This window comes from Urocampus carinirostris, chromosome 2 (genome assembly GCF_059441175.1).
Source record: "Urocampus carinirostris isolate Australia breed hairy pipefish chromosome 2, RoL_Ucar_1.0, whole genome shotgun sequence".
Classification (NCBI taxonomy): Eukaryota; Metazoa; Chordata; class Actinopteri; order Syngnathiformes; family Syngnathidae; genus Urocampus; species Urocampus carinirostris.
The window spans coordinates 48,603,346-48,618,373 of NC_142350.1; the positions used below are offsets into that span (position 1 = coordinate 48,603,346).

Here is a 15,028-nt window from a genome sequence, read left to right on the forward strand (position 1 = left end):
ATAGAAACATCAGTGTTGCTCTGAGAACAGGTGAGTGGCGAAGTGAATGAGAGTGTAATTTGGTGTCTTGTTGTCTCTTGTGCCGGATTCCAATTCGGTTTGGATGTTTTTGACTTGTGTCGTGCTCAGTGGAGTTGAATTGATTGCAGTCAAATGTTTTTTTTAGTGGAGTTTATTCATTTTATTTATTTAGTTTCTTGGGAGAGTGACGACAACTAGTGGGGCACCGCTTGCTTTGTTAAAGCGACAAAACCCTTCTAATGCTTGAAGGTAGGGTGCATCGTTTGAGGTAGCTTTAAAAGTTGAGAGTAAAATAATTTCTTTATTAAGTCGAGTGCCTACCTGAGTTCAAATAGCGTTTACATTTTTTTCCTCAATGCGCCTATCTGTTTTTATCTTACTTTTAGCACCCCTGTTCCGGACACTCAACACATTTGGAAGCAGTAGAGGGGGTTGGGAGGGGTGAGGGCCGGAGATTTATATCATGCTCGTGCTCAGGGTTTTTCGTTAGTGTAGCCTGAAAATGGTGAAAGTAAGAAAAGGCTGGTTTCAAAATCAGTCTAAACACCAACCCAACCCCCCTGAAAGATTAAAAAAGTGATAGTAGTACTTGAGGAATGAGCTTCCTCAGAATTTAAGCCAGGAGATGGCAGCAGAGAGTAGCATAATTTCAAATTATGGACAGCACCTTCGAAATGCAATTTTTAGTCATTAAAAAATATAACTTAATACTTAGTGTCAATAATTATTTCTTAATTATATTTATTTCAATTACTTAATTTTTAATGTTTACCTTTATTTTGTTTTGTTTTTAATCATGAAAGCAACAATATAATTTGTATCGATAGTTAGGAAAACGATAACTCAAAACCATAGAGGGACAATTTAGATTACAGAGAATTTCTAGTATTCTTTTCCATTTTATATCCTAAATCCATTACAATGGCACCATCTAGTATAGCAATAGATTGCTGTGCCGGCTGGCTTCCAAAATTGACGTACGAGTTACTAGCGTGCAACATGCTGCAGGGCCAGATATTGAATTTTTTTAAAAATGATTAAGAATCGGTGCATTTAAGTGGAGTAGGTCATAACGCTGATATTACCAGTAAATACACATTTATATAATTGAACTTCAAAGACAAGATTACACAGTAATGCAGAAAAATTAAATGTGCAACGATAAATTTAATCTAAACAGATTCAAAAAATACTTTTTATAAACCATTGAGGCATGATCTAAATAACAAACAAACAAAAAGCAATTTCTTTGCCAAGTTTTTTTCACATTACAGAATCAATTTAATATTTAAGTGCAAAAACTGTAGTTAGTTACTGAGTGTAGTTGTAGATTGTTGTACCGGGTGGCAGCCCAAATTGTCATACGTGTTGCCGGGCTGCTACAGACTGCAGTGCCAAACACGGGATTAAAAAAATTATCATATCCTGGAAAAAAATGTACATCAAATATACATATGTAACTTCAAAGACAAGCACGCCTTATTTTAAAAAACAAAGAAAGCGCTAGTCGGCAATCTTTGATTCTCTGAAGTGTGTTCCTCTGAGATGTTGTACAATTTCACAGAACTGCTGGAGATGCTTTGGTTTCATTGTAAAGCTCAAGAGGCTGCATCTTTTAAAATGCCTTCTCTGCGCCTTCAACACATGGAAGAATAATGACAAAGTGCTTAAGTCATTCACCGGCCTATGGAAAGCATTCAATAAACTAAGACAGTTGAGTTTAGCGGCACAATGACTATCTAGTACGACATGAATCTGTTCTGAGGTGGAAATCGCAAAGTGCAATTTCCATATGGCAATGTGCAGCTAATGCGTTCCCATCCTCTGCAAGCTTTGTTTCCATGGTTATCAGGTTGTTGCTTCTCTCTTTTAGCATCACTGCAAGCCTTGGGACGCGTGACTAAAAAATAAAATGGAGTAAATGGAGGTACACCAATAGCATGCGGTGACGCAAACCAATCGCAAAACCAAGAGCAGACAGACATCTTAGAGATCAACTTGTCATACACACAAGCACCACAAAGTTGTTGAATTTTTGTTTTTGGGTATGCGAAATAAATTGTCTTTGATGTTATATAGTGGGGAAAATGCCATATAAAGGGGCTGAATAAACAAATTTTCCCACATCATAAAACTAAACCGCAAAATCTGTCTAATGTACAAAACAAAAAACAATAGGTCATGTTTATTTGTATAACTCTTAATCACAAAGTCTCATAGGGCTGTGCAGACCATTATTTCATGAGAAGGAAAAACTTCAAAACCTTGAGAAGGGGCCGCACACAAGGTAATCCCACTTCCAAGATGAGAGTATGAAGTCAACATCACTTATAAGCTTTAGAATATGCCGTAAGCACCAATTTAAACACTTCCACTGAGGCAGAGCATTCCACAGTACCGGGTCTGACGGCGAATACTCCCGAACCTGTGGATTTCTTCTTGGCTCTTGTAATCACTAGTAGACCAGCATTTTCCGAGCCAGGCTCTGAGCAGGAACATAGAGTGCAATTAAATCAGAATGTCCATGCTAGATTTGGTATGTTATCAACATAACCTTTAAATCACTTTTTAAACTTACAGAGAGCCTGTGCAGGTCAGCTAAAATCAAGGTGATCAATCTTGTTATGTGTAAAAGCCTCACTGCAGCATTCTCAAATGCAATATCAGTTCTTCATTTTCAACATAAAACCTCAGATGTTAAAACGGTGCCCCCCAGCTGTCCCCGATGCCACTTGTCGCCACTGACTTAATCTAGTTGATTTCTGCGGTGCAGTTTATTTGAGTGCAGTGCAGCTATGTGGATGTCCACAATCATCATTTATTCATCTCACCCATTCGCCGTCATCACAATAGAAACGGGGGTGCCAGGCATTAAGCAAGGAGCGCCGGTTGCACGCTATTCCTTCCGCAGGGGGGCTGAATTTCCCCCGGGGATTGCTGATTGACAGCGAGGCGACGTAGCACGTTCCCACTTAGCTTGAGCGCTAGTGTGTCGGCGGGACCACCTCTCATTTGCCATTCCAAAGCTGTCGCTTCACCCCAATTAACCCCTTCCAGATCGGTGTGCACCTCTGACAGGCGGTGCTCATCCATCCCAAGCCTTCCTTCCTATCCCCTTCCTTCCTTTTCCTCGCCTTCAGTCAGTCGTCTCAGTCTCAATTAAACACACAAATGTCATCCGGGTAACCTTTGTCATTCAGCTGTTCTCATAATCCATGTTCATGAACACCCCAGTTGGACCGCCGCTAGGCTTTGACTGATAAATGTGCTTTTGTAACCATTTAAAATCATCCGAATAGACGGTATTTTGTAATTGAAATATTAAGAAACACTGGCAAAATAATTCAATTGAATTATCCTTGCTGTATTGTCATTGATATCAACATTGTAATTGTAGGGGTTGTATGTAGGGGTTGGGCATGACATTCTTGGGTGAACATGTAATAAAGGCATCAAAGAGTAAAAAAGATAAGACTATGAGGATAAAAAGGTGATTTTTTTTAAACAACAAAGTCCTTAGCGACTGGCCTATATAGTAATATTAGTGCAATACTGTATTCGTGAAAGAGAAGAATAGTGCATTGTAACAATAGTGTAGGAAAAACTAATATGATAACGTATAGCAGCAACAACAAAAACCCAAAACAAGTCAAAAGGATATATGACATATAAGGATGAGATAAAATAGAGCAATCCTACTTATTTTTCTTATTCCTTTAAGGTTTGTTTTGTCTGCCCAATGTTTTGGGTTGTTTCAACCAAAAATACAACTCCTTTTCGGTTATGCAATGATCATAATTATACTTGGAGTCACTTAAGTGAGGGAATAAAACAAATGTACCCAATTTTTGTCCCATTTATTTTTTTGGAACAAATTAACCTAATTCCTCAGACCTCAGGTGGGCAACTGTTTTGAGTTACGGGCCGCATTGGGTAAAAAAAATTGGCCATGGGGCCGGTCCTGGAGACCTGTCCTATTTCTTCATCTATGAGTAAATATACACGACATACAGACATCTACATGTTCTATTTCTTAATATTTAATTATAAAGTAGATTGGTTTCATGAAAATCTGTTGTATTTTTGATTATTTTTGGCTGTTTTTAGGAACATATCGACTTGTTGTTTAAATGAGTGACCCAAATGACACAATCTGGTTTGCTTTGTATAGAAAAAAACTAAAAACTTATTTGAACCAAACTACAAAATTTTTTTGGTTGTGTTATACAGTTCGACACAAACATATATATAGTTTTCTAAACTTGATTATTTGGGGGCAGGGGGATTACTGAGAAGAACTCATCAAAACTTTTTAACTAGTTTTTGCAGTTGTTTTAAACAAATGTAACCTTTTTTCGGCCCAAATATTTAAACTTATGAGCAAGCCTTATTGCATTTTTAGTTTTTTTACGACAGGTTCAATCAACTTGAGTGCTTTAAAGGGAACATTATATATCTTTTTACTTAAATTCTGAGTGTTAGGTCAAGTCAAGTCACATTTATTTTCCCAGCCCTTAAAACCAAAGAACTGCACAGGCCACCATTACACCATTCCCTAATCTGAAACCAATTAATTCATTTATATACAGATATAAAATTAAATACTGGAATCCCTTACTGCCAGCAGCCTCAGTTCATCGCAAGTTAAAAAATATTCTGCGATCCATTATCCCCGATTGGATATAGCTGCAAGCGGGGTGTGACGTTCTAGCCCGCCTAAAACAAAATGCACAGTTGCGGCCACAATACGTTATCCCCGTTTGACTATCGCTGAGACCAGGAGCTGACAGAGGTCTTTTTTCTGTTTCAAGCTGTTAGAGGATGTCATTGTGGCCTGCCTAAAATAATCTGCACTGTTTCGTTAGCTATCTATTATCCCTGTTATGTGTGGCAGCTCTCTTTTTCCGTTCTTTCAGCTTATAATGAACAGTACACGTGCGGCCGCAATCCATTATACCCAGTCAACTTGGCTACTTTGCAAATCTTTCCTTATAGCGGGGGTTCTGGTCTCAGTGACTGCGATATATAAAGGATTACAGTATAATGTACATATTGATGTCTGTATGTGTTTCTATTCATAAGCCTGAATGAGAAAAAATTGTAGGTCTACATTATTTCATAGCTTTTGTATTGCCAATGTACTGGATTCCAGAATATCGGAAGATACGAACAATTAAATCCAGCAATGTTTTTTTTCCTTCTGACCCCGCCCATCTGACAAACGATTTTGAACCCAATGTGACACACGTGATTAAGCGGCCCCAAAACCTTCGACCTTATCGAGATAAAATAACCAAATCTTCACAAATAATAGCGAGCATAACAGTGACTAGCATGCCTCTTTTGGCATGTGTCGCTCAAAACCAAAGCACGGTGTTGTATCGGATTTTCATTAGATCTGATTGTGGAGGTGTGCGTAATGAAGTGAATAACACGTCTTATCAATCATACTCAAACTACTGTACCCAATATAATCACATAGAAAAGCAATACATCAGTCTAAGCCTAACAGCATCCCCTTTTCCGACAGGCCATCAAAACATCCGCCACCAAACCGTCAGAAATAACGCTTCTCTTTTCTTTTTTCTTCTTTCAGGTGTGACACGCACCATGAAAGAGAGAGTGACCAAACCCACGGCCATGGCCCAGGGCCGCGTTGCCCACATGATCGAGTGGCAGAACTGGGGCATGGCCACGGTGGGCGTGGGGGGCATCCCTCAGTCCCGCATCAGCACGCAAGAGAGGGAGAAGGAGAGGCGGCTGGAGAACGACGCCTACAGCGACCTGAGTGACGGCGAAAAGGAGGCACGCTTTGCCGCAGGTAGTGGGAAAACTAATAACGATTAAAAAGCTTTTTTCACCTTAATGATTTACGGAATTCGTGTATTTAGCGTTATAGCTTGATTGTATGTTTACCTTGTTCGGACAGTTTAGAACAGGTATGTTAAACATTCGACCCACCATAGGTTTTTAAGTATTTCAAACAACAATCGAGTCTATAGGTTGTTTCTAACAAATGTTATGATTTTTTTTTATTATAGCAAACCAAATATTCTCTCCGGCTGCTAGAGGGGATTGTTGAGTTTGTATAGCGTGAGTTGGTTTAGAGGTGTAAAACTGTAGTCACTCAATTCACAAAATTAGCCAGTTACCACATTCAATGACAAACATGAAAATCTTTTAATCACATGGTTTGTGATTAAATGTGTTGTGTGTAGAAATAATCCTTATCAACCATGATTATAATATGCAGGGTAGGTTACTCATATCGGCTCAATAATAAAGCACAATACAGAAAAATAATGCTTTTTTGGAGTTGACATTCGTCCCGCCAAAGAACAGAATGCGTGGATCCGGCACCAGAGCCAATTTCGTTAGAAATTCCTGGTTAAGAACTTTGGACGATTACATCTAGCTCAGAGATAATACAAACCATTCACTATTTTAAGTCATTTAGGCCGGGACTGCATGAATGGGTTTCTATCACCAGAGGCTGTAGAGCTTTTTGGCAAACCATTACAGTTGACTCCCATGACATTAATCCATTCTGAAGTGGGGATCAAAGTGAAATTGCCTTATAGAGGGGATAGAAACCTATTATATTTATCTACGAATCTTTGCACCCCATATAATATATAATAAGTACTACATATGTTTAATATATGTGCATATGATTGAACAACATTATATACAAATACAGTGGTAAAGGGTAAAATAAAATTATTTACGGCGCACATGAGATTCTGCCCTGAATAAAGAGATGGGCATTGTGGGAGGTAGTTGAATCAATTGTATACCGACATCTTGGGGTGGCAGTAGTTTAGGAGGTAGAGCGCTCGTCTTGGGATCAAGGGATCCTGTTCGAATCCCGGCTCGTCCGTGTTACATGTCGAAGTGTCCTTGGGTAAGACACTGAACCCCTAATACCCCCAATAAGCAGGTTAGCGCCTTACATGGATTCAAGGCCGCTATTGGGAAATGTGGAGCACATTGTAAAGCGCTTTGGGAAGTCTTTGACTTGAAAAGCTCTATATGAATGCAGATCATTTCATTTCATTTCATGATGCATACCAGTAACACAACAGCACTTTATATGACGTCAACCAATAGCAGACGGGCATATTAGAGCAAAGTTTGAATTTTGAAAGTTATTGGCCACACAAAATAATTTTTTGCTAATGTTTGGTGGGGAAAAATTTTAAAAAGAGGCTGAAAAAAGAACTTATTTCACAACTGAAAATCTCGTAAGGTTGAGACTCTGCATTGCAGAGTTGAACTGTGCTTAATGTAATTTTTCCCCTGGTCTCTTAGCAATGATAGGCATTCAAATACACGCTTGAGTTTGACATACTTCTAGCATTTCTTGGAAATTATTGCTAGTGTTTAAGTTGTGGAAGTCAAGGGTGTCTAAACTTTTCATAAGCAGGCCAGATTTTGTAGGATGAAAATGTACTATTCAGCCTGGCATTCTTTGAACAGTCTTTAATAAGTACACTCTATGTGAAAAGTTTGCAGTGTTTGCCGATCAGCGACTTCATAGTTTGCCTTTGTAGAATTTTCATTTGACTCGCAGGGTCTCTTGAAAAAGCGATGCTGTGCTGTTACACAGCATCCAGTTGCTTCACCTTCTCACAGCTTTCAGTTATTTTTTGTAGTCAACATGTTTCGTCTGGTAATGCCTCTTGATATTATATTTTTTAAAACAGCCACAGTCTCTTTGCAGGCAAGACGCAAATGTTTCGGATTTCGCTGCAAAAATGTTCCAATTTCCACTTTGTCCTGAAGGCGGCCCTCACAGTTCACTTTCTTTTTTTTTTAGATTTACAGAAGCCATGTCTGAAATAAGGTTGGATAAAATTCTTACAGAAATCAATCATCTGGTGAAATGGTGATTTAAAAATAAAATAAAATGTATTTTATACTGTGGTCAACATTACTGGTGGGCAACATATGAAATTTATGACAGTAAAATTTGTTCACAATGTGGCAACCTGGGGTATCAAAGGCAGCCTTTACACTTGGAAACACAAAACACCAAGAGTCAGCTTTCCAGATTTGAACAACAGAAGGTTGATTGACTACTACAAAACTGTGTGGGGAATTGGGAGATGAGGTCCAAAAAACAAAAAGTCTTCTCTGATCGGAGGTGGGCTTCCTTTGGTAGGTGTCAGAGAGAACATTTAAAAATCAAATCAGGCCTGCCTTCCAATGCTCCGCGAAAGGTCAGGGTCCCATCCAGTCCTGACTTTCCTCATTCACTCTAAACAAAACGGAATTCCTCTTCTTTTTTTAACCAAAGATAAATTTGGCCGCTGGCCGCTTACCCCTGAATTTTTGAGGAACTGGGGCTCTCTCTCTCTCCTCTAGCAGCAGCTGTCCTTAAATACAGCTCCCTGGGTAATAAGTAGATTGTCCTCAAGTTTGACCACTCCGAGGAGCCAATTTTTTGCAGGGCGTGTACCTGGAGGTAACGGTGGTTCACAATCTTACCTGATACAAAAGGGCGTGTCAGCCCACCAAATACAGCCTGCCTCACTGGGTGGGACCTTTGGTTGCCACAAGAAAGGCATATGTTTATCAATTTTGTTGGGATGGCCTTGACACAAAACTTAGCTAAAAACACTCACAGGAGGCCTAAAGTACAACTGTGTAAATCTTCATGAAAATCGGTTCAGCCGTTTTGGACCCTAAAAGCCACAGAAGAATACACACGCACACACATACACCATGCACACACATATCAGGTTTATTAATAAGTTTAGATTAGATAACTCCCACACAAAGGCCCCACAATAGAAGAACATTTTCCCCCTAAAAATTGTAGCCGTTGCAATTTAAAAATCTCATTTCACTGCATATCAATTTGAACTTTTTGGCCTTCCTGCCAGCAATTCAGCCAATTAAGTGCTCATTTTTTTCCTGTCTCACCTCAGGCATCCTGCAGCAATTCGCGATTTCCCAGGCGACCCTCCTGGCCTGGTCGTCGATGGACGGCGAGAGCCCTCGGTCGGGGTCCAACCAAGGCAGCGTGGCGCACCTGAGCGAGGTCAACCAGGAGAGTATCACAAGTCGAGGTAAAAAAAAAAAAATCCGACTACAAGCCGCAGATCTGCGTAAACAGCACTTTTGGATAGTTGCACTTGCATGCAAGTGTCAGCCTTGATGAACCTCATGTTGTGTGTGTTGCTGCCCGTAGGTCCTATTTTTTGTAATGCTTCATTTGCATGATTCTTAAATGAGCTATCCCCAAAAAATAACAAGCTCCTGTTTAAAATATAGGATGGTTTTACTCTAGGTTTCAATTTCTATCTTCGCTGTCATGTGAAAAAAACATATTTTCAGGGGAAAGCCATATCAACATTATTCTTCAAAAATAGTTTTATATATTTTTTAAAGAAAGCAACAATAAATTTAGTTTTGAAAAACATTGATGAAGCCAAATTGTATATTGGATAGCGACGCCTAGTGGTCTAAAAATACTTGATTCATTTGGATGGTGTAATAATAGTCTGTGGTTTGCAATAATCTGTGGTCTGTGCAGGCCTTTGAGACTCCTTGTGATTAAGGGCGTCACAAATAAATATGACTTGACTTGACTTGAAATAAATTCTATAGATTCAAATAATAAGCCAAACCACATGACTTGACTTGACTAGAAATTATTAATTACATCACAGACCTCAAGAGGCCTTCAAAGAAGCTGATATTTTTAAACGCCATCTGACAACTACAGAAGCGCGGGAGACTATTTGCTAATGGCACTTACCGGCCGCTTATCTTCCACAGCTAAGCCCTGCATGTGATGGTGGTCAAATGCCGTGATTAAGGCATCTACAACTATTTTTCCACTGTTTCTCCCTCTAGCCACTCCTTAGAGGTAAGAACGGACCTATAGAAACCCAGCCTGACCCAACGCGACCCACGAATATAAAACCCCGAACTAGCCTGGAGGGACAAAAGCATGACCAACTTAGGTGCCGAGGTGCCTAACTTGTTTGGGTGTTTGGGCACTTGGGTTGGCCATGGTCCAAAAATGTTTGTGTGTGTTTTTTTGCTATTTTTTCCTTTTTATTTTTCTTTGTTATTGTATGTGTTTGTCTTGCTGTCGGTCACCCCTCTTGAGGGATATGACCAAGGTAAATAGATAAAAATAGCCTGAACCTGACCGTTAAACTTGATTTGAGGGGCCGTGTGCGAAGTAAACCTGAAGCTGCACTTCTTCACCGTGCATACTTTGGTACCGAGGTGCAGGTTTGGTTTTGAGTCGGCCCCTCAAATCAAGTGTGCACTTTGGTGCTGCACTTCGGCACAGAAGTATGTGCGGCACTGAGGTGCCGGCCTGATTGTGTTACTTAAAAAAGTACAGTGCCTTCAGAATAGAATAACTCAAGTTGAAGTAAAAAGTAGTCATCCAAATATTTACTTAAGTAAAAGTGAGTGTGCAGATCCTCCATGAAAAAAAAAACGCGAGAGTAAAGCCCCGCCCGACCTGACTCAATGATTGACATTTCATGTCCAGACCCAAGATCTTACCCCTATCACTCGTTTGAACCACTTAGTTGCAGGGTGTGGCTCGCACCTCGCTGCTTTTGTTATTGTTAGCTGCTCCTGCTTTGTCCGTTAGTGTTACATGCTCTCTACAGCTGCTCATGCAACCAGACATCGCTGAGTTATTTGATTCTGGCATCTTCAACTCTTTTTTTCGCTGTTTCCTTTTCTTGTCACTCATAATATCCATTTGGTTGAAGGGTATGGCTTGCTACTAGCTGCTATTGCAAGTTGCTCCATGTAAACAAAGCTTGCTTTGTCCTTTAGTGTCACTCGCCTTCAACAGATGAATGCCGTTCAGTTTCAGGGTTGCAATGCTTGAAAAATTATAGTTTGCTTTTGCAATCTTTCGCTGGCATCTTAAGAAACTTCTTTCACTTGCAGCTAATAATAGCCACTTCCACCAGCTTTGACCGACTCCAGCTATCCCCCCTTTTCAGTTGTTCCGGGTGTATCCAGCTCGCTCCGTCTATTGTTGTTGCTGCCAGGGAATAACACCAGCTTTTATGTTCTATCACTGGTTGTAAAATTTAGAAGTAGGCCTCAGAATTTTGCCAAGTGGTGTTCTTTGGGCTTCTGTGCTGTGTCTTCTTCTAATGCTCCATTCTAATCTACAACGACCCCTACAGGTGTATTTCTACAGTGTGACTTTAAATCGGGGGCGACAAAGTCAAATGAATGTCGGGCCAAACATAATGTTGCGAGACTAAATGTATTCCAGCACGCTTGGATAAATAAAGCAATAGATTCTTGTGACAAACATTGACTAAAGATATATTAGCAAATTCCTCTAACAACAGACCTCTACGCAACCTATTATTAAGAATAATGTTTTTGAAAACAGTACATTTACGCACTGCAGGAAGTAGCTAGCCAATCACATTGAAAGGCAGATGTACATCAAATTCATGTTCTTTTTCCCATCTAGCTCTTGTGCGTGAACATCACCGTTGCATCGTGGGAAATGTAGTATGTGTGTGTCTGAAAGATTTACGAGTTGCTCGCTTGCTGTGGTCTGCAGGCCAGTTCTAATAATGAATTAAGATCATCTTATGGGCCTTAGAAACTTTTTCATAGGTCGGATGTGGCCCCGGGCCTTTAGTTTGACACCTGTGCTTCAAATAATCAATAACAAACCTTTTTCACATGACAGCAACAATAAGCATCCTTAGATATATGACTATTTTCATTCCAGACCAGATCTTGCATCACTCTTCAGCCGAGGTATGGCCTCATACTTACGTCTCCCAGGGACACTACTGCCTGTCTTCTTCGGACGCTTGGGATCCCATCAACAACGACCCCTCAGGCGTGGCGTCTCCCCCCGCCGGCTCCTATCTGGTAGGGGGCGAGGGCTATGACGGCCAGTCGGCCGCTCACTTCTTGTCGCAGCAGCAGCAACAGCAGCAGCAGTTTAACCTCCAGCAGCAGAGCCAACTTCAACAGCTGCAGCATATTCAGCACTACCAGCAGCAGCAGCTCCTGCAATATCAGCAGCAACAGGTAGTGGAACTTAAAGGTATTCTCAAATTCTTAAGCATGCAAAATGTGTGGTGATGGTACATAGTTTTTGCTTAAAATCATTATATATTTCATCGGTATGTTCCAATTGTTTTCGAAAATAATGCATTTTGAAGACAGCATGTCTTGTCTTTTTCATCCTGAGCTGTGATGTCATCGGTGGAACACAGGACCCTAGCAAACCAGTCGCCTTATAGTGTTACGTGTCAATTATTAAAAGAGGTTACGACTTTTGTAAGCAAAGTTTTGCTAGTTATTGTGAAAAATGCAGAGGAGTTGTGTCGCAGGTGGATGCAGTAATGGGACGACAAAGGGCAAGCAGCCAAAAAGGGGATAACTGGCAAAAAATAACATACAAAGAACAAATGGGGACTGAACGTGAGGCGTGCAGACAAAAACAAACGCTGTGAGCTGCCAGGCTAACCAGGAACCAACAACAAAAAGCGGCAACGGCTATGAAAACAAATGCGAAGCTTACCGAGAGTAAACCAAGGGACCCGACAATCCACAGTGGGAAGTTAACAAACTCCAACCAGGTGAAAACAAAACAGGAAATCCCCCGGCAGCCACGGCGCTAAAGGGGCGATAGCCGGACAAAATTACACCAACCGCCGCGAAAAACACAAAAGTCACAATTTCCCACCTAAAAGGAAGTGAAGGCAAACATGGAATACATGCTGTAACAGCAACAGTTTAGCCTTCCCCTCGCCACTTTTGAAGGTTGAAGCACGATACAGTCTCAAGGCCCCTAGCGACAGGGTAAGCAAAGTTCCAATTTCTCCAAGCAGAGATGAGCGGTATGCAATAACTGTTCACTACAATCAATGTCAGTTTCGGAGCTAGTCTCACATGTTGTGTTAATGGGACTTTGTAAGTGTTGTGTTTCTTCTGACATCACAGCTCTAGAGGAAACTAGAGAGATGGGTCAAATTCTGCAACATATTTCCATAATTGTGGGGTGGAGCACTAAACGTTTTGTGTCTAAAAAAACAGAATCCAGGATCTAATCCTAGTTTCTTTCGGTAGTCACTAGAACACAGGCTGCACAGTGCCAACCACTCCCTGCAAGCGACCCCCAACAGCACCATCCACAGCCTGGTCCACCAAGTGCACCCACCCCTGGTGGATCTGTGGAACTCGGGCCAGATGGAGGCCTACCAGGTGGAGGCCGGCGGCTACGTGGGCACGGCGGCCATCGTGGAGCCGGGCCTCTGCGTACCTACGGGGGAGGAAGTGGTAGGGAATGAACACTCGCCGTTGCTGGAGCAGCAGGAGGAAGAAGAGGACGTCAAGGTAAGCTCACGTGGTTTTTACAACACAAATTGTGTGTACATCTCTCACCTTTTTTCTAAATATTGGCACCCTAAATGTAGAGGTTGGTATTTTGGGAGGACAACACAGAATAAAATCATGATTTGATACAATGAAAAGTTTACTGTATGTGGTCAATATATTCTGCGTTGACATCATACTAGAAATATATTTTTTCTCATGATAATGAAGAAGTGGGCAATACATCGTAAAAAGGAATAAATAGATAAAAGCACAATCATCTTGTTTGCAAAAAAAAATCTAATCTAAATACTTTTTTTAAGTAGTATTTTTTCAGATTTTCAGATTCGTTTTAAAATACAATTTAGGTAAAATTTAAAAAATACATGAATAGGAGAGGACGATTACAAAAAAATACAATACAAATTATTTCCCTTTCCTTGTAGAGTTTTAAAATATTTTTAAGTGATATTTTTTATTTTATTTTAAGAACCATTCTTACTCGAATCATCATTAAAAAATACTTGAAATTAGCAGAATTAATTGCCGTTTGCCATATTCAACCATTTTGCTTGTTTTACAATGTGTTTATTTACAGAGTAAAAGAAAGAAAATAACTATGATACAAATTAAAACAAATAGTAATAATAATTACAATTAAATCAATTATGATAATAATCAAAATAATAATAATAATAGTAATAATAATAATAATAATAATAACGGCGGCGCAGTGGTTAGCGCGTGTGCGGCACAGTTCTGAGGTTGTGGGAACCTCCTGCATGGGTTCAAATCCAGCTACCGGCCTTACTGTGCGGAGTTTGTATGTTCCTCCCCATGCTTGCGTGGGTTTCCTCCGGGAACTCCGGTTCCCTCCCACATTCCAAAGACATGCATTTCAGGTGAATTGGCCGGTCCAAATTGTCCCTAGGTGTGACTGAGCGAGTGAGTTGTCTGTCCACGTGTGCCCTGCGATTGGTTGGCAACCAGTTCAGGGTGTCCCCTGCCCACTGCCCGGAGATGGCTGGGTTGGGCTCCAGCCCCCCGCGACCCTAATAAGGATAAGCGGTACAGCTAATGAGATGAGATGAATAATAATAATTTAGCAAATTATGTAGAAGAAGACATTTTTTGGAGGGGGCTTAAATGACAAAATACAACTTCTTTTTTGTATTTTAAGCATTTTGCTTGCTGATGACTTACAAGAAATACATGAAAAATCTTAGGGGTGTACTCACTTTTAATGTCAGTCGTTGAGCAATCAACTCATAGGGAAAATGTACCTTTAACATTTACAGTGGTCAAGGGCAGTTGTCCGCAACATTTTCTGTAACATGGACCGGTTTAATGTCTGTCTGTATTTCTGCAGCCCAGTCCACAAATAACTTTAGTAATTATAACAAAAATAGTAATAATAAGGCCAAATCCACTGTGTGATCACGAGACTACTAGGAATCTATATAACATAGGAAACACGTTTATTTGGCTGAACTTTTTCCCATAATGCTCCAATACAATAGTGTACAACATGGCACCGTGAGTAAAAATGGTGTGATGTGCCCTTTCCTTTGTCATCCACAATTCTGATGGCCTAGTGGTTGGGATTTAGTGCACTCACAACTGTGCTCCGGGCTCGATTCCTGTTGCAGCTTCTTGAGCAAATGTG

General features: G+C 40.4%; 1 protein-coding gene across 5 annotated transcripts in view; it reads left to right on the top strand.

Annotated features, from left to right (window-relative positions):
• Positions 1-15,028, top strand: part of fam131bb (family with sequence similarity 131 member Bb) — a 73,349-nt gene that overhangs the window by 46,195 nt on the left and 12,126 nt on the right. For all 5 annotated transcript variants that reach the window (XM_088326872.1, XM_088326874.1, XM_088326875.1 and 2 more), the window contains 4 exons: positions 5,618-5,842; positions 8,955-9,095; positions 11,765-12,072; positions 13,117-13,383. In XM_088326872.1, coding sequence (XP_088182998.1) covers positions 5,618-5,842; positions 8,955-9,095; positions 11,765-12,072; positions 13,117-13,383 — 941 coding nt within the window. The remainder of the gene's footprint in view (positions 1-5,617; positions 5,843-8,954; positions 9,096-11,764; positions 12,073-13,116; positions 13,384-15,028) is intronic.